Source organism: Centroberyx affinis, unplaced genomic scaffold (genome assembly GCF_046629955.1).
Source record: "Centroberyx affinis isolate AG114_WGS23_722 - 3 ecotype Tasmania unplaced genomic scaffold, CSIRO-AGI_Caff_v1 ptg005646l_1, whole genome shotgun sequence".
Lineage (NCBI taxonomy): Eukaryota > Metazoa > Chordata > Actinopteri > Beryciformes > Berycidae > Centroberyx > Centroberyx affinis.
In genome coordinates, this window is record NW_027282843.1 from 2501 (window position 1) to 22830 (window position 20330).

At 43.9% G+C, this 20330-nt stretch overlaps 2 protein-coding genes across 4 annotated transcripts in view; both read left to right on the forward strand.

Moving 5' to 3' along the window:
• The window catches only part of LOC139667586 (low affinity immunoglobulin gamma Fc region receptor III-A-like), a 9973-nt gene extending 1767 nt beyond the window's left edge, over positions 1-8206 (forward strand). Inside the window, exons 2-6 of one of the 3 annotated variants that reach the window (XM_071547073.1) lie at positions 4262-4303; positions 5676-5945; positions 6678-6947; positions 7406-7531; positions 7756-8206. In XM_071547073.1, the coding sequence (XP_071403174.1) occupies positions 4262-4303; positions 5676-5945; positions 6678-6947; positions 7406-7531; positions 7756-7868 (821 nt within the window). In that variant the 3' untranslated portion in view covers positions 7869-8206. The remainder of the gene's footprint in view (positions 1-4261; positions 4304-5675; positions 5946-6677; positions 6948-7405; positions 7532-7755) is intronic. The other 2 variants (XM_071547074.1, XM_071547076.1) reach the window with 2 other exon arrangements.
• A 1314-nt stretch (positions 8207-9520) lies between these two features.
• On the forward strand, positions 9521-18895 carry LOC139667587 (high affinity immunoglobulin gamma Fc receptor I-like). Its single transcript, XM_071547077.1, has 9 exons — positions 9521-9613; positions 14958-14999; positions 15225-15482; positions 16023-16262; positions 16397-16462; positions 16593-16856; positions 17437-17676; positions 18039-18179; positions 18308-18895. Exons 1-9 carry the CDS (start codon positions 9583-9585, stop codon positions 18418-18420), a joined length of 1395 nt encoding a protein of 464 aa, XP_071403178.1. The 5' UTR covers positions 9521-9582; the 3' UTR covers positions 18421-18895.
• The last annotated feature ends 1435 nt before the right edge of the window (positions 18896-20330 follow it).

Genomic DNA, 20330 nt, shown 5'->3' on the forward strand with positions numbered 1-20330 from the left:
TAGCATGGATCTCTTCAGACATATATGAATATTGATTCCTAATCATTGTGTTTATTACTATTTCAATGTTTTTGGGAGATGTATGTTATTTGTAACATGGCTATATGGAAATGAGTAGTGTTTTGAAGTAAAACTCCCAGTAAACAGGCATAATGTAAATTGTAAACTTGACCAAAACCTGGAGACCGCCTGAGTATATTTTTAGGAATTGTACATAAATGTTGTATTTTGGTGTATTTCCATCAAATTTACAGTTACAGTTGTAGTCAAAGACTATGAGAAGACATTCAGTTGCATTATTATCCATGGGATCTTGGTTATAATGGTGATATTGCCTTAAAATTTAGAATTATATACTAGGCGAGGATGAAAATCTTACTTTTTCCTTTATTGCATCTCCATTTACTCTGGAATGGTAACAGATATAGGTTTACTTACACTGAATATTCCTTAGCTTCTTACCTATCAAAGGAGACCAGAAATATGCATATAGGCCTTATGGTTGAGGAGCTATTCCTGATTCATTTGGGGTATATTATTTTAGGCGTTTTTTCCTAGGGATAGGGCTAGGGCTTAACAGGTTAAATGGCACAGACACAACAGCATGTGGATAGGTTTAGACATTAACTCCCAAAGGCTCCGAACCCTTCAGTCCTCCACAGCCGACCAACCCAACAGCCATTTTGTCACTATCTACCCACCTCATGTCAGTGGAAATACTGGTTTGTATGTCATTACCGGATCTGAGTCATTACCCGATCTGGGTCACGACCCGATCTGGGTCACTACCCGATCTGAGTCATTACCCGATCTGAGTCACGACCCGATCTGAGTCACGACCCGATCTGAGTCACTACCCGATCTGAGTCACTACCCGATCTGGGTCATTACCCGATCTGGGTCACTACCCGATCTGAGTCACTACCCGATCTGAGTCACTACCCGATCTGGGTCACTACCCGATCTGAGTCACTACCCGATCTGAGTCACGACCCGATCTGAGTCACTACCCGATCTGGGTCACTACCCGATCTGAGTCACTACCCGATCTGAGTCACTACCCGATCTGGGTCACTACCCGATCTGAGTCACTACCCGATCTGAGTCACTACCCGATCTGAGTCACTACCCGATCTGAGTCACTACCCGATCTGAGTCACGACCCGATCTGAGTGGTGCATGCTCGCTGTCGCTGCCTGATCTGAGTCAACCGTTTACGACATTTTACCACTGTTTTGTTATTAGTTGCTGTAACGCCCTAATTTCCCTTCGGGGATGAATAAAGTACCTATCTTATCTTATGTTAAAATATTCTTTAAATTTGGCTAGATTGCTTTACTGGCTAGACTCCAGCATCTGCTTATTCACATGGAACCTGCTATACTTCGCTTTATAATCTACAATATGAAATGATTTGCTGACTTACGATCGACTTCTCGTTTACTTTCAAGACTCACACCCGAATACATAATGTTTTGACACCGTGGCGAAACATCAAATGTACATTTGGGACAGTCAATAATAGTATATGATTTGAAATTAAGTACTATCCAGTTATGGAATTATATTTATCACCACTTTGGCTGATGTGATGTGAAACATGATGGGTTTGTTTGCTACATCAGTTAACTAGCCAACTCAGTAACATTAGCGATTAATATAAAATGGCCATGGCAACATAAAAGCTATAGCTGGCTAGTGAGTCCGCATCAACCTTAATGCTATTCAAGTGTGAGACGATATACATTTGTCTTTCCAACTGAAGATACACATTAATCTGTGGTAGTGACAGAGCTAATGGCCGAAATTTAAAGGGGGGTCTGTGGTGTAAACCGTTTACGCTCGACTCACATCTACGGCTGACTTAGATCGGGGAGCGATAGTGCTCATGCGTGACTCAGATCGGGTAATGACTCAGATCGGGTAATGACTCAGATCGGGTAATGACTCAGATCGGGTAATGACTCAGATCGGGTAATGACTCAGATCAGGTAATGACTCACACAACACACAGCTAGCTAGTTAGCTAGCGCAGCTCCATGTCAGCCTCCTCCTCAACAGCTGAAGAGCAGCTGGTTCTTTAGAGTTCCAAAAAGGCAAAAAATAACCATAAAATGACTCCAAACAGCGTGTGCAGCAGAATCCAAGTGTTCTGAACCACAAGTCCAAAATATTTACGGCAGTATTTTTAGCGTAAAGGCCCAAACGCACTGAAAGCGTCTGACGCGCGTGTTTTGAAGTACACCTCTTGTTTTAAATGGCCGAACGCCACCAAAAGCGTCATGAGGCGTCAAACTGCCTTGACGCCTCGACTCCGACCTTGTTTCGATTTTGGAGCGTCAAATGAGGATTTTTTTCTGCAGCCAGTACCTGTTTGGAGAGTACTCCGGGACAGTAGGTGGGGTAGTCCGCCGGTAAAACCAAAGAAGAAGAAGTGATACGTAGCGGGGAGCTGACATCAGAGCTTGATCAAACTAGACGGCCACCAAAAAAAAAAAAAAACTAACATTATCCAGCCGACTTGAGGAGCAGCCAAAGCAGGACGAGGAGAAGCTCATCACTGAAGTCCAAAAACGACCTGTGATATATGACTGCAAACTACTGACTGTTTACTGTTACTATGGCAACAGGTGACAGCTACCGTTAGCTTATCTTAAAACTTTATGAACAGTACAATTGTAATTGTGCAATGCTAAACGAAAACAACTACCACTGCCAACAGCTATACTGCTATAGATCTGAACTGCTGTGTTGTCACATGTCAGATAGCCTTCTGAAAATAAGAAAAATAAAAGCTTAGAGCCTTGGTAGTTACGTTAGCATAACAGACCCACCCCATATCATCTGTCATGAACGTTTACTGACATCTACTGGTCATAAAACTTACTCGCTACATAAACCTAACAACAGCAATTAATTAACATAGTATAGAGTTATGATTAGCTGTGCTTTATGTGACTTTCACCCACCTGGAAGAAAAAATAAAAGATGAAATGAGATGGCTGGTCCCCAGTGGCTTTACCGTATTCTGCTGCCAACCAACTGAGGAAAGCAGCAGCAGCACCAGCAGTTCCCTCCTGCCTTATGTAACGTAACGTTAAAGGCTACTCAAATAGAAATGTATAGAAAATTAACGGGGGGTATCTGTAAAGCATACAAACTTGTGCCTGCCTACATATAAATAGCGACCTTTTACCAAAATACTGCTGGTTCTGTGGTGTTGGCATTTCAAACCTGATGCCTGCAGTGAGCCAGAGGAGCATCAACTGACGCGCGTCAAATGAGGAGCGTCAATTATCGCTTTCAGTGCGTTTGGGCCTTAAGTCTTCACTAAAATGTTTGTTTTCAAAAGCGTTCATGCTTGCACACGCCCACGCACATCCAGTCGAGTGTGAACACGCGACCTTTTCCCATTTCCGTGTTTCCACTCCTACACAGAAGACTACGAAACACAGGAAGAGCCTCGGCTCTGCCCAAAGTGCCCACAGTGCCTCACCCAGACCTAATGTTACCTTTTGGTCTGTTTAGCTAGCTGTTGTAGCCTTTTCCCGAACGGTTCGAGTGCGTTCTTTTCCTCGATGCTTCAGCCTCTAAGCCTGCGTGACCGCGCATCATCGCAGGAAGCACCAGTGAATTTTTCACCAAGTACCACTGACCTAGAGACCGGGTCGGTGCGATGATGCATGCTCAAGTTCCTGTCAAGTAGAGTGTGAACACACGGCATGTGGACGCCTGCAACTGGGAACCCTTTTGAAAACACCAGGGGGCCGCCATAATCACTTTCAGTTAGTTAGTCAGTTAGCTAGAACATGTTGTTTGTTTTTGACGGTGGCATTCCTCTCTGCATCCATCTATGCATTTCCTTAGCTTTTGGAAATAAGCAGAGTTCACTAGCTAACAGGCTAATATGCTAGCCTCCAACAACACCCAATTTTCGAAGTCTCTGTACAGTCCCATAACAAAACCACAGCGCCCCGGAGAGAGGGAAGGAACCAAAACAAAAATATCTGATCAGAGTTGGTATTTCCAATCAGCAGCACTGACACTCTTATGTTCTCCTCTGTACCGACTAGATCAGATGTGTTATTCTCAAATTTTCCAGGATCTTTGTCCATCGTTTATTCTTTGTATTCTTATGGAGGAAACAAGATTGCAGACTTAGAAAGACCCGACTTCTGTTGTCTCACTCACTGATGTTACATCTTCTCTAACATCATCCCTCCTCCTCCTTCTTCTTCTTCTTCTCCTCTCTGTGTTGCAGCGCTCTATGTGTTGCAGTGCTGTAGACCGACTGAAGCTACAGGTGAGACAAGCTGTCTGTCTGATTGTCTCACACTTTATCTGTCTGACTCGCTGCCTCTCTATTCATCTGACTGTCTCTCTGTGGCCGTTTTCACACTTGGTACGTTTGCTTGAGTTTGATTGTTCCCAATCCGCCCGGCATCGCTGCTCTGGTTTCAGACTGTTGTGATTCTGCCGTAAAACATTCAACATCAATGTGGGTCCGTCTGATGCACTTTATCAGTGAAATACCACAAATGACGAATGATTTTGTTTATTTCTCACTGATGGGAAACGTACCACAGTTCATTGGAACCACCAGTGGTGGAAAGTAACTAAGTACATTTACTCAAGTACTGTACTTAAGTACAATTTTGAGATACTCGTACTTTACTTGAGTATTTCCATTTGATGTTACTTTATACTTCCACTCCACTACATTTCAGAGGGAAATATTGTACTTTCTACTCCACTACATTTATCTGACAGCTTTAGTTACTTTTCAGATGGAGATTTGACACAATGGATAATATAACAAGCTTTTAAAATACAACACATTGTTAAAGATGAAACCAGTGGTTTCCAACCTTTTTGGCTTTTGACGTCTTACAGAAAGCAGTGTGTAGTCGGGTCACATTTCAGATGTCTATGAGTTGTTAACAGCTCCACCAAATAGTGATTTTTCCCTCTAAACCTCACATGGTTTCATTTCAATAAATGTTCAAATGATCCAATATTTCAGCAAAAATCAAAGATTAGAGAAAAAGTCTGGTGACCTTATCTGGTGACCCTTTGGAGGGGCCCGACCCCTAGGTTGGGAACCACTGGACTAAACTAGCTAACTGTATATAAAGTAGTTCAAACTAGCTCCACCTCCAGCAGCTACAACAGTAACATGCTGCTTACACACTGATGCTTCAGTATTAATAATCTAATGATGTCATATATAATAAAATATCAGTCAGAGGGACCAAACCACTACTTTTACTTTAATACTTTAACTACATTTTGCTGCTAATACTTATGTACTTTTACTTAAGTAGGATTTTTCATGCAGAACTTTTACTTGTAATGGAGTATTTTTACATTGCTGTATTGGTACTTTTACTGAAGGAGAGGAGGAGTGATGAAGCAGAGTGTTAGTTAAATGGCACAGTCACAACAGCATGTGGATAGGTTTAGACATTAACTCCCAAAGGCTTCGAACCCTTCAGTCCTCCACAGCCGACCAACCCAACAGTATTGGTACTTTTACTGAAGTAAAGGATCAGAGTACTTCTTCCACCACTGGGAACCACAGTTCATTGGAACCGTACCACAGTTCTCGTACAGGGGAACTTGGTCCACACCTGAGTTCAGTCTGAATCCCTACCGTTTGTCTCTCTCTCTTTCAGTCTCTCTGAGTGTCAGACCAAACAGTCGGCAGGTCTTTGATGACGAGTTCATCTCTCTGAGCTGCAAGGAGGAGCAGAGTTCTGCTGGATGGACGGTTAAGAGGAGGAGGTCAGGAGAAAAAACGACTGAGGAGTGTGGAGGTGAAGGAGGCTTTGGGAGTTTTGATAGTTCCTCCTGCAAGATAGATTCCGACCCGGTCGACAGTGGAGTTTACTGGTGTGAAACTGGAGAGGGAGAGAGAAGCGACGAGGTCCACATCACTGTATCTGGTACAGTAGATAACTTTTATAACCTTTATTTCTCCAGTCTTCTACTGGTTTCTACTGGGAGCTGACCAGTCTTCTACTGGTGGCCACAGAGCAGTTCTACTGGATCACTGAATTGCATTAATAAAACTATTATTATTATTATTATTATTTTATTCTTTACTATTATTACCATATTTCCTCTAATATTGGCCCGGGCCTTTATTTCCCTCAGCTCAGAGGGTCCTAGGCCTTATATTAGAGACAGGCCTTTATTTCTAATTCCCTCTGTTTGATAAGTATATTTGCTCATATTTTAGTACGAAGCCTCCTTGTTTTCTGATCTGCTTCTGTTGGGGTTCGTTAGGTATCCGTTTTTTTTTGTTCCAGAGACGTCCGCCGGGCACCAGGAGTTTACCGGGATCCACCGCTGTTTTTAGCTGTGACCGGCAGCTCTACAGCTCGCTCTGTCGGTCGGTCGGTTCACAAAAATGTCCCCACCCTTTAGCGGCCTGTAGCCACAGTGTGTGTACGCGGTCACAGCTATTGCGAATTCACACTTGTTTCCTTTGTTTTTTTCCCAGCCTGTATCTGGGGCCGGCCTTTATTTGTTCGTGTCGACCACGGCCCGGCCTCTATCAGAGACCCGGCTTTTAATTGACTACCGCCCACTATTAGAGGAAATACGGTATTACTGATAGTAGTAGTACTTTGATCACTGAAAGATGATGATGATGATGATGATGATGTTAGTAGTAGTATGTCCTTGTTCAGCTGGTCCTGTGATCCTGGAGAGCCCTGCCCTTCCTGTGGCGGAGGGAAGTGATGTCACCCTGCGCTGTAGATCCCTCGTTCCAAACACTGAATTCAAGCCCATAGCTGATTTCTACAAGAACAGAACCCGGATCGGAGCTGCGTATACAAAAGAGATGACCGTCTCCAAAGTCACAAAGTCTGATGAAGGTTTATACTGGTGTCATGTGGATCGTGCTGGAGATTCACCAAAGAGCTGGCTGGGGGTCAGAGGTCAGGACACACACATTCACTTCCTATCAGTGGTAGACAGACACAGTGTCAACACTCACTACACAAAATATCTATAATGTCAAAGTAAATCATGTTTTTAGAAATCTTTGATGAAATGAAATAGAAAAATATCTAATTTCAATAAATATTCAACCCGCCTGAGTCGATACTGTAGAATCACCTTTGGCAGAGATTCCAAGTACATGACAAGACGTTTCTCCATGTAGGAATCTGCTTCTTTATTAAATTACAAAAGGAAACAAAACAAAACAACTAAAGAAAGATTATAGATTTCAGTTTCCTGTGACTTTAAATCATTCTGAATTCGCTGGTAGAAAAAAATCAAAGACTATCTTAAGGCACTGTAGGTAGATGCTAATGCTAATGCTAGTAATTATCATAAACAAAATGTGACCAAATTATACCTGAAAATGACGTGCCCCCCCCCCCCCCCCCAGCTCCTCCTCCTCCTCCTCCTCCTCCCTTCCTGTCTGTGGTCAGACTGCTCTGCCATCTAGTGGTCTTCTGTCCGTACTGCATCTCCACCGTCCTGATGGTGTCTCTGTACCGCAGCAGGACCACAGGTAGCACCACACACACACACACACACACACACACACACACACACACACACACACATACGCACACGCGCACGCGCACACACACACACACACACACACACACACGCACACGCACACGCACACGCACACGCACACGCACACACACACACACACACACACACACAAACAAACACACACACACACGTTGAAATTCTACACTCTATTCCAATTTCTAACTCCGCTCACAGGAAACAAACCAGCTGTCTCCATGGAAACGGCCCAGTGTGGCAGAGGCGACCAGGGATTGGATGAAGAATATGATGACATCGCTGCTGATGTCACCACTGAGCATGACTTCTGAGAGGCTGATAGCGCTGTGCGCTGTGTGTCATCTGCTTGATCACTCTACTATTACCATTATAATTTTTTTTCCTTTTATCAGTATTATTGTTGTTATAATTAGTATTACAACTTTATTTTATTCTTCTTCTTTATTTTCTCTCTCCTCTTTCCCACAATTCCCCATCAAGAGGCATTTTGCTTCTTGCCAGGCTGGCACTGGAAATAAGAATTTATACTTAATTGGTTAAAAAAAATAAAAAATAAAGTTAGGCCTTTCTGGGTCAGTGATGATGATGATAAAGAAGGGGTGTTAATGGTGATGAAGAGTTCTGTATTGTGCAATGTCTGTCTGCTTGTGCCAATAAAGCTTTGATTGAATTTGAACTTGTTTTTTAGGTCAATAATAATATAATATATAATATTGTAATGTGGACTCTGGTGTACCACAAGGCTCTGTCCTGGGCCCGTTGATCTTCTCTATCTACATGCTGTCACCAGTGAAATGATCCGTACATTTGTCATTTATTTCCATTGCTACGCTGATGACATTCAACTCTACATACCTGTTAAACCCGATAACGTTCCAGATTCCTAGACTCAGAGGCTCGCTGGTCTGAAGTCAAATGTTTTGGACGTCGCTAAACTTCCTGCTCTTCAATGCCGACAAAACAGAGATGTGGGTTATCCTGTTAGTGAATGAACTGTGTCGGGAACATCGTGTCAACTGGATGAATCAAGCTAAAACTGACCGTCTAAAAACCATGTGAGCATGAGGCCTAGTTAGCTGCTAGCTGTTGGCTAGGTAGCGGCTAATGGCCACCTAGCTTACTGGGCAGCTACATGTTTGGAAAAAGTGATAATTTACTAGCCTCGAAAGACGAGTCTTGATCTCAATGTGAGAAACCTCTGGCCTCCCTCCCTGATCGAAACCTCTGGCCTCCCTCCCTGATCGGAGGCCGAGAACGAGGCGGGTCCGGCCGCAAAGCGGACCGTCCAATCACAGCGTCGGAGGCGGATCCAAGGGGGCGACGTAAAGGAGACGCGACGCGGCAGAAACGTAAACAACAACGGCGGCGATGGAGTTTGGCAGCGTTGGCTGTCGATTACGCAACATCTTCTGTTATTTCAGAAGGGTTAGGGTGAACGCATTCAACGAAGAAGAAAAACACCGAAGGAAAACCTTCTTATCGAAGACGATGTCGCTCTTCTTCCTCCTGGATTCTGCCGCGTTGGAGGTGAAGAAGAAAAGCAACGGAGGGAGAACCGACACTCATCGCCGCGTCTCGGAGGATCGGATCCGCGAACGGGAAAACTGGGAATCGCCGCCATGTTGAATATCATCCACGGAAGCCGCCGGGTTGTTTTCAGCGGCTCGGTCTCGGCTGGAGGATAAATGCTGGGAGATGAACACGCTCTCATCTACGCTGCATGAAGAAAACCTGACTGAGACCGCTGTGCCTTGCTCAAGGACACTTCAACACTTCAACAGGCCACATGGCTGCTGTGGGGATCCAACCCGAGAGCTTCTGGTTACAGGACGCTCCGCCTGGCAGAAACTCAACAGAGAAACAACACAACACACACACACACACACACACACACACACACACACACACACACACACACACACACACACACACACACACAGTGTTAAGGCTGCCATAGGGAAGTGGTCAGACTGAAGGCATCAGCTCTGTTCAGAAGACAGAAAGACAGAGAGACGGGCGGACAACATGAAACAGATTCCTCTGAACTTGATACTGTGTGAGTACTGCTGTGTGTGTGTGTGTGTGTGTGTGTGTGTGTGTGTGTGTGTTGGGGGATTGAAACTGTGAACTGAACTGAACTGAACTGAACTGAACTGAACTGAATGAGGTTTCACCGTAAACTTTAATGGACTGTCGCAATGAAAACATTTTGACACAACTTCAACTTCCTCCTTCACAACTCCTCTATCTGCGTCTCTCTCTCTCTCTCTCTCTCTGTCTCTCTCTCTCTCTCTCTCTCCCTCTCTCTGTCTCTCTCTCTCTCTCTCTCTGTCTCTCTCTCTCTCTCTCTCTCTCTCTCTCTCTCTCTCAAATTTAAATTCAAATTATGTTGCCAAAACAATGCAGTGCTTCACTTGCAGTAACATTGCAAACATTAACTGTTTTCAGTACATAACCAATAATTTATCAATATCAGGAATTATAGCAACAACAATATAATCAAAAAACCATTTAACAGCAATTCAGTTCAATACAGTAACTCAACTGGTGGCAGTTCATGATAAGGAAGTTTCTCTCTCTCTAATTAGAATAATGGTAACACTGGACTTCTGGTTTGATGAGGCAGTGAGCAGACGTGTGAGCGGGGGGGGCTCCGGTTCAACTTTTCATATACTTTCCAAATCTAACAAACTGTCAGCACTTTTTCCACCGATTCACATTTTTGCACTTATATATAAAGGTGCTGCGGAGCAATGAGCAACTCAAAGCAGAAACAGCAGACAACAGCGACTCGAGCTTCGAGCGTTTCGGCTAAGCTAGCTAACATGGCCGCCGACGCCTCGGCAGGCAGCGGACGATTACCCACCGACAGCGCTGACCCAGTCACCAAGAACGACCTGGAGGCTCTACTCCGTAAACAGCGTGATAGCTTCAGAGCCGACATGGCTATCCTGATACAACGATCAACAGAATCCCTGAAGCTGTCGGCTGACTCACTGGGACAACAAGTGACATCATTTAACAACCGTCTCACTAAAACTGAAGTTTTGGTGGGTGGAAACTTGTTAAGTCTCTACAGTCTCAAACCACGGTACTCCTGGAACGGGTGGATGACCTCGAAAACAGGTCCAGGCGTTCTAATTTGAGGATCAGTGTCTCCATCCCCTGAATTAGATAAAGAAAGGCAAAATCTTCAGATGAATTACAATTTACTCTCAACACAAGAGACTGAAAAGTTACTTTTACGATCGCACTAACCCTTATGAGCATGGTGAGAAGGCAGGACGTCTTTTGTCACACCAAATTAAGAGCCAATCGGCATCCCAGCAAAATAAACAAATAAGGACCCCCTCAGGTGAACTCACAGTAATCCCATCTGTCATTAATGACTACTCACTCCACTGCTGATGATACAGACAAGAAAAGGTTTCTTTACAACCTGGAATTTCCATCCATAACTCCTATTCATGTGAGTGAGATGGATCAACCTCTAAAACCTAGTGAAATTGCAGACTCGATTAAACTAATACAAAGTGGCAAGGCCCCTGGTCCAGATGGCTGTCCAATTGAGTTTTATAAAAAAATTATTGATAAATTAACCCCCCTCCTTTTAAAAATGTTCAGTGACTCTCTGGACCGGGGAGCCTTGCCTCAAACTCTCACTGAGGCTTCAATAACCTTACTATTAAAACCAGGTAAAGAAAATTCTTATTTGCAGCTCTTATCGCCCCATCTCTCTTTTCAATGCAGACTATAAAATTCTAGCTAAAGCATTAGCCCAACGGCTTGAATCAGTCATGCCAAACATTATATCACCAGACCAAACCGGGTTTATGAAAAACCAACACTCCTTCTCTAATATTCGTCACATTCTCAATATTCTTTTCTCTCCAGCATCCAATGAGACACCAGAAGTGGTGGTCTCTTTGGATGAGGAGAAAGCGTTCGATAGGGTGGAGTGGGGGAATTTATTTGAGGTCCTTCAGAGGTTTTGCATTGGTTCCAAATTTATATCCTGGATAACACTTTTATATTCTTCACCTAAGGCTTCCGTAAGTACTAATGGGATGAAATCCCAATATTTCACACTTGGTAGAGGAACTCGCCAGGGGTGTCCTTTGAGCCCGTTGTTATTTGCCATGGTTATCGACCCTTTATCTATCGCGCTTAAATCTGCCAGTTTTAGTCAAGGAATTCTCAGACGTGGTTCGGAACACACACTTTCTTTATACGCGGACGATTTATTATTGTTTATTTCTGACCCGATATCTACCATCCCCCAGACAATCGAATTGCTAAACAGATTTGGAAACTTTTCAGGTTATAAATTGAATTTTTCAAAGAGTGAATGCTTTCCTGTAAACAATCTAGCCCTTCAGATCCCTGATAAGTCCTTCCCCTTTAAGATGTCTAGAAGCAATTTCAAGAATTTAGGTGTGAATATCTGTCGACAATTATCAGATCTTTACAAAAACAATTTCCCACCCTTAATTGACAAGCTTAAATTGGACCTGGAAAGGTGGAATAGTTTGCATATAACTATTGCTGGGAGGGTAAATTGCATTAAAATGAATGTGCTTCCACGCTTTTTGTATCTTTTCCAATGTCTGCCAGTCTTTTTACCCAAATCCTTTTTTTGCACAATAAACAAACTAATTTCCTCTTTTCTATGGAAAGGCAGGACCCCCAGGATCAGGAGAGAGTTTTTACAAAGGCATAGATCTGTAGGTGAATTGGCGCTTCTTAAGCTAAGAAACTACTATTGGGCAGCCAGTATACACAAAATGACTCTCTGGATCCAGGAACCGACATTAAGTTGGTGTGAATTTGAAGCCAAATCCTGTCCTTCTACTTCACTTTTGTCTTTGCTTTCATCTTAACTGCCCATTCAGCCAACCCAATTTTCATGTAAACTGATTGTTGTTTCCACTTTAAGAATCTGGTTTCAATTTAGACGTGCTTTTGGATTCCAGGGATTGTCTAACCACAGTCCTATTCGCAATAAGCATCTCTTTCTCCCTCCCAGCACTGATATGGCCTTTCCTCTATGGCAGAGGTCAGGCCTTGTCAGGCTCAAGGACCTTTACATTGACAATGACTTCTGTAGCTTCAGTGAACTGCGTGAAAAATGTAACCTCCCAAAATCTCATCTATTCTAATACTTCCAGGTCCGTAATTTTGTTAAACGCAATAACGCCTCCTTCCCCAATATTCCTCTTAACTCAGTAATTGACTAAATTTTGGACATTCCCACAAATCAGAAAGGCCTCATCTCAAAAATGTACACTTTAATCTCCCATCTCACAGAGGCCTCTCTTGATAAAATCAAAAAAGATTGGGAAGATGAACTTGGCAAAGTTATAGATGACAGTGACTGGGATGGTGCATTAGTTTGAGTGAATGACAGCACGTCTTGTTCCAGGCTCAATCTGATTCAATTTAAGGTTGTCCATCACATCTATCTTACCAACTCCAAACTCTCCAAAATATATTCCAGTGTCACAGATATTTGTAATAGATGTCAAATGTCACCAGCAAACATGACGCACATGTTTTGGTCTTGTCCTCGTCTACAAGGTTACTGGACAGCTGTTTTCAAACACTTTGCTGAGGCTTTAAACATGGTGTTGACACCGTGTGCAGAAATGGACATTTTTGGAGTATTACCAGGTCATCAAATAATTAGGAGGAAAACAAAGGACAGTATTGCCTTTGCATCCTTATTAGCACATAGAAGAATACTGTTGGAGTGGAAGTCACCATCTGCCCCCAAAGCATCTCTATGGCTCAAAGACCTCATGATGTCCTGAAACCTGGAGAAACTGAAGTACAACCTGAGGGGCTCGTCTGGAAAATTTGAGTCTGTTTGGGACCCTATGATTAATTACATAGTTAAATTAAAGACACTACAGGGCAAATGAAGCACTCACCATTGATGCACACTCTGTCAATACATGTCAATACATTTCAAATCATTTACAGTGTTGTCGTTTTGCATGTTCTTTTGTTTTATCATTGACTTAACCACTATGTTAAGAAGGAAGGGTTGGTTTTTGGTTGTTTTTTTTTTTTTATTTATTATTATTTATTATTTTTTATTGTATCCGTAGAAATTCTATGTGGGACCAGGGGTGGGGGAATTTTTTTTTTTAAATGAGTCCTTAATGTATATTGCATTTCACTGTACCTGTTATGAATAAATACATTTATGAAAAAAAAAAGAATAATGGTAACACTAACAATAAATTAACTAACAAAGACTAGGTTAACATAATAATTATAATGTCAATTTTAATACAATAAAGACTAGGTTAACGTAATAATTATAATATCAATTTTAATGTAATAAAGACTAGGTTAATGTAATAATAATAATATTATCAAAATATCTCCAGAAAAGTTGTTTGTGAAAACGATACAGACAGCGACCGACGTATTTCTCTCCGCGGCCCGGAAAGCTGCGGCACCGGCCGTTTCCCCTCGGCGGATCGTCTTCTACCGAACTCTACTGTTTACGATCCGACCCGACCGTCCGGAACCAGATCGCTCCACCAGGAACCGCCTTTCACCCCACAGCTCTGTGCTGCGGAGAGAAAAATAGTTCTGTGGTTTCCTGGAACTGAGTCTGTTTCCTCTCTGCTGTGGAGACACAAACGGCTTTTCTGGAATATTCTGACAAACAGTTTGGACTCTTTGTTGCAGACAAGACTGTCTGTGGGTCCGACAGCTACAGACAATACTGTCTGTGGGTCCAACAGCTACAGACAATACTGTCTGTGGGTCCAACAGCTACAGGAGGAAGAGACTCATTATATAGAGCAGTGGTTCTCAACCTTTTTCATATGAAGGACCCCTAATTTAGTCCACATTAGGGCCACGGACCCCTGTTTGATGAGATTTTGTCTCTCGGACCCAAATCGGAGAATATTTTTTTAGTGTCAGATATGATTATGTATAGAATTCCATGACTGTAGGTAGAGAGATAACAGTGAAACTATGATCAAAATACTCATTCTAAAATGACAAAATAATGAAGTTTAACAATTCATCAATTTGCTGGGGACCCCCTGGAATGCCCTAAAGGACCCCTGGTGGTCCCCGGACCCCATGTTGAGAACCACTGATATAGAGGAACTAAACCACTGAACTGATCCTTTATCAGTTTTGGATGCTGAGTCAGCGAGGAGTCGAGGACAGAGGATGAGACGCATTTTGACCGAATTGAATGCAGCCATGGTTTGTAGTCAGTGGACAGCAGGGGAGACATGTTGATGATGTCATCAACACTGGACGGCTGGAAGTGCTTTGTGACTTAACGTTTACATATAAAATCTTCTCTAACATCATCCCTCCTTCTTCTTCTTCTTCTTCTTCTTCTTCTTCTCCTCTCTGTGTTGCAGCGCTCTATGTGTTGCAGTGCTGCAGACCGACTGAAGCTACAGGTGAGACAAGCTGTCTGTCTGATTGTCTCACTTTATTTGTATCACTCTCTCTCTGTGTAACTGACTGTCTCTCTCTCCCTCTCTGTCTCTCTCTCTCTCTCTGTCTCTCTCTCTCTGTCTCGCGCCCTCTCTCTCTCTCTCTCTGTCTCTCTCTCTCTCTGTCTCTCTCTCTCTCTCTCTGTCTCTCTCTCTCTCTCTCTCTCTCTCTCTCTCTCTCTCCTCCAGTCTCTCTGAATGTCAGTCCCAACAGTCAGCAGTTCTTTGAAGCAGAGTTTGTCTCTCTGAGTTGTGAGCAGAGTTCTGCTGGATGGAAGGTGAAGAGGAGAGGAGGAGGAACTGAGGAGGAGTGTGGAGGTGAAGGAGGCTTTGGGAGGTTTGATGGTTCCTCCTGCAGACTGACTGTCTTCACATCAGACAGTGGAGTTTACTGGTGTGAAACTGCAGAGGGAGAGAGAAGCGACGAGGTCCACATCACTGTATCTGGTACAGTAGCTAACTCCCTCCAGCCTGACTGGTTTGTGTCTGTTGGTTCTGTGTTCATGTTGTTTGTCTCCTCATCTTAACCTGGAGACACCTGGAGACACCTGGAAACATCTGGAAACCAATGGAAACACCTGGAGACACCTGGAGACACCAGCAGTGTTCAGTCTGTGAGACAGGAAGGACGGACCTCCAGTCTGTTTCATTCTGCAGCAACCAGCTAAACATCAGGCACATTACAACACAGATATACAACACAGGAGCCAGAATGAGACCAACAGTCAATACTGACTCTGTCTATATATGGCTCTGGTCTAACTGGAATAACTCTGTCTATATATGGCTCTGGTCTAACTGGACTAACTCTGTCTATATATGGACTGACTCTGTCTATATATGGCTCTAGTCTAACTGGACTAACTCTGTCTATATATGGACTGACTCTGTCTATATATGGCTCTAGTCTAACTGGACTAACTCTGTCTATATATGGACTGACTCTGTCTATATATGGCTCTGCTTGTGTCTCTCTGTGTTTTTCAGGTCCTGTGATCCTGGAGATTCCTGCACTTCCTGTGATGGAGGGAAGTGATGTCACTCTGCGCTGTAGAACTAAACCTTCCTCCAGCTTCCCAGCCAGTTTCTTCAGGAATAACACCTTCATTGGATCTGGGTCTGAAGGAGAGTTTACCATCAGGAATGTCCAACAGTCTGATGAAGGTTCCTACAGGTGTTACATTGAACTTTCTGGACAATCTCCAGCCAGCCGGCTGTCTGTCAGAGGTCAGGACACTCTCATTCACCTCCTGTTGATATTACATGACAGTTATTATTTTACAGTTGTGTTTAAAGATATGAACTGACCTACTGACCAGATAATGAACTGCATCACTTTACTGAAGGAGTTTCTCCTCCAGCCCGTCCTACAACCCCTCCTCCTACTATCACTCCTCTCTCCACCTGTAGACCGACTGAAGCTACAGGTGAGTCAAGCTGTCTGTCTGATTGTCTCACACTTTATCTGTCTTACTGTCCCTTTATATACTGCCTCTCTCCCTCTCTCTCTCTCTCTCTCTTTCTCTCTCTCTCTCTCTCTCTCTCTCTCTCCTCCAGTCTCTCTGAATGTCAGTCCCAACAGTCAGCAGTTCTTTGAAGCAGAGTCTGTCTCTCTGAGTTGTGAGCAGAGTTCTGCTGGATGGAAGGTGAAGAGGAGGAGAGGAGGAGGAACTGAGGAGGAGTGTGGAGGTGAAGGAGGCTTTGGGGGGTTTGATGGTTCCTCCTGCAGCATGTCACAGGTCTTCAGATCAGACAGTGGAGTTTACTGGTGTGAAACTGCAGAGGGAGAGAGAAGCGACAAGGTCCACATCACTGTATCTGGTACAGTAGCTAACTCCCTCCAGCCTGACTGGTTTGTGTCTGTTGGTTCTGTGTTCATGTTGTTTGTCTCCTCATCTTAACCTGGAGACACCTGGAAACACCTGGAGACACCTGGAAACATCTGGAAACCAATGGAAACACCTGGAGACACCTGGAAACACCAGCAGTGTTCAGTCTGTGAGACAGGAAGGACGGACCTCCAGTCTGTTTCATTCTGCAGCAACCAGCTAAACATCAGGCACATTACAACACAGATATACAACACAGGAGCCAGAATGAGACCAACAGTCAATACTGACTCTGTCTATATATGGACTGACTCTGTCTATAGATGGCTCTGGTCTAACTGGACTAACTCTGTCTATATATGGCTCTGGTCTAACTGGACTGACTCTGTCTATATATGGCTCTGGTCTAACTGGACTGACTCTGTCTATAGATGGCTCTGGTCTAACTGGACTGACTCTGTCTATAGATGGCTCTGGTCTAACTGGACTAACTCTGTCTATATATGGCTCTGGTCTAACTGGACTAACTCTGTCTATATATGGCTCTGCTTATGTCTCTCTGTGTTTTTCAGGTCCTGTGATCCTGGAGATTCCTGCACTTCCTGTGATGGAGGGAAGTGATGTCACTCTGCGCTGTAGAACTAAACCTTCCTCCAGCTTCCCAGCCAGTTTCTTCAGGAATAACACCTTCATTGGATCTGGGTCTGAAGGAGAGTTTACCATCAGTAATGTCCAACAGTCTGATGAAGGTTCCTACAGGTGTTATCTTGATCTTGTTGGAGATTCTCCAGACAGCTGGCTGTCTGTCAGAGGTCAGGACACTCTCATTCACCTCCTGTTGATATTACATGACAGTTATTATTTTACAGTTGTGTTTAAAGATATGAACTGACCTACTGACCAGATAATGAACTGCATCACTTTACTGAAGGAGTTTCTCCTGGTTTCTCCTCCAGCTCGTCCTCCTACTACCACTCCTCTCTCCACCTCTCCCTCCTCCCTTCCTTCTCCCAACTCCAGAACTTAGCTCTATAGCACTTACTCTCGTTGTTCTCTCCTATCTAGAAACTTGCTTGTGTTGTATGCAAATCTCATGTGTAAGTCGCTTTGGATAAAAGCGTCTGCCAAATGTGAAATTGTAATTGTAATTGTAACTCCAACTCCTCCTCCACAGACTCTCCTCCTCCTCCTCCTCCTCCTCCTCCTCCTCCTTCCCCCCTGTCTGTGGTCAGACTGCTCTGCCATCTAGTGGTCTTCTGTCCGTACTGCATCTCCACCGTCCTGATGGTGTCTCTGTACCGCAGCAGGACCACAGGTAGCACCACACACACACACACACACACACACACACACACACACACACACACACACACACACACACACACACACACACACACACATTGAAATTCTAAACTCCATTCTAACTTCTAACTCCGCTCACAGGAAACAAACCAGCTGTCTCCATGGAAACAGCACAGCGTGGCGGAGGCGACCAGGGATTGGATGAGGAATATGATGACATCGCTGCTGATGTCACCACTGAGCATGACTTCTGAGCTGAAGAGGCTGATAGGGCTGTATGCTGTGTGTGTGTGTGTGTGTGTGTGTGTGTGTGTGTGTGTGTGATATGTGGTTATCATTTTGAACGTGTTCGGCCTTTATTGGTTAGTGATGATGATGATGATGGTAATGATGGGCCAATGGTGGGAAAAGTAGAAGTATTATCAGTAAAATGTTCTTAAGTATGAAAAGTAAAAGTCTTTCTGTCAGAGAGTTAAATTACTTTACTGAAGCAGGAACCTGTCAGAAATATTTTAATGTTGTCGTCTAACTGCTCCAGTTTAAACTCTAACAATGAAACATATTTTATGAGCTGATCATATGTTTTGATGTAAAACCTCATTCTGCAGAGTAACTGGTGACTCAGCCGGCAGATAGATGTAGAGGAGGAAAAATATAAAGTCTCTGACAAGTGTCAGAACCTCAAAACTGTATTCTAGTACAGTACTTGAGTAAATGTACTTAGTTACTTTCCACTCTGAAAAGGGTTGTACTGTGTAAAGTGTCTCTGCTTGTGCCAATAAAGCTTTGATTGAATTTAAACTGGTTGTTAGTTTGAGTTGAGTCCAGAACAGGAAGCTCTAGAACAGTTGGTCAGTCCAGAACAGGAAGCTCTAGTCCAGTTGATGAGTCCAGAACAGGAAGCTCTAGTCCAGTTGGTCAGTCCAGAACAGGAATCTCTAGTCCAGTTGATGAGTCCAGAACAGGAAGCTCTAGTCCAGTTGGTCAGTCCAGAACAGGAATCTCTAGTCCAGTTGATGAGTCCAGAACAGGAAGCTCTAGTCCAGTTGGTCAGTCCAGAACAGGAATCTCTAGTCCAGTTGGTGAGTCCAGAACAGGAAGCTCTAGTCCAGTTGGTCAGTCCAGAACAGAAAGGTCTAGTCCAGTTGGTGAGTCCAGAACAGGAAGCACTATAGTCCAAGTTGGTCAGTCCAGAACAGTAAGCTCTAGTCCAGTTGGTAAATCCAGAACAGAAAGGTCTAGTCCAGTTGGTGAGTCCAGAACAGAAAGTTCTAGTCCCAAGTTGGTGAGTCCAGAACAGGAAGCTCTAGTCCAGTTGGTGAGTCCAGAACAGGAAGCACTATAGTCCAAGTTGGTCAGTCCAGAACAGTAAGTTCTAGTCCAAGTTGGTGAGTCCAGAACAGGAATCTCTAGTCCAGTTGGTGAGTCCAGAACAGGAAGCTCTAGTCCAGTTGGTGAGTCCAGCACAGGAATCTCTAGTCCAAGTTGGTGAGTCCAGAACAGGAAGTTCTGGTCCAGTTGGTGAGTCCAGAACAGGAATCTGTAGTCCAGTTGGTGAGTCCAGAACAGGAGGCACTAGTCCAGTTGGTGAGTCCAGAACAGGAATCTCTAGTCCAGTTGGTGAGTCCAGAACAGGAATCTCTAGTCCAGTTGGTAAGTCCAGAACAGAAAGGTCTAGTCCAGTTGGTGAGTCCAGAACAGGAAGCACTATAGTCCAAGTTGGTCAGTCCAGAACAGGAAGCTCTAGTCCAGTTGGTAAATCCAGAACAGAAAGGTCTAGTCCAGTTGGTGAGTCCAGAACAGAAAGTTCTAGTCCCAAGTTGGTGAGTCCAGAACAGGAAGCTCTAGTCCAGTTGGTGAGTCCAGAACAGGAAGCACTATAGTCCAAGTTGGTCAGTCCAGAACAGTAAGTTCTAGTCCAAGTCGGTGAGTCCAGAACAGGAATCTCTAGTCCAGTTGGTGAGTCCAGAACAGGAATCTCTAGTCCAGTTGGTGAGTCCAAAACAGGAATCTCTAGTCCAGTTGGTGAGTCCAGAACAGGAATCTCTAGTCCAGTTGGTGAGTCCAGAACAGGAGGCACTAGTCCAAGTTGGTGAGTCCAGAACAGGAAGCTCTAGTCCAGTTGGTGAGTCCAGAACAGTAATCTCTAGTCCAAGTTGGTGAG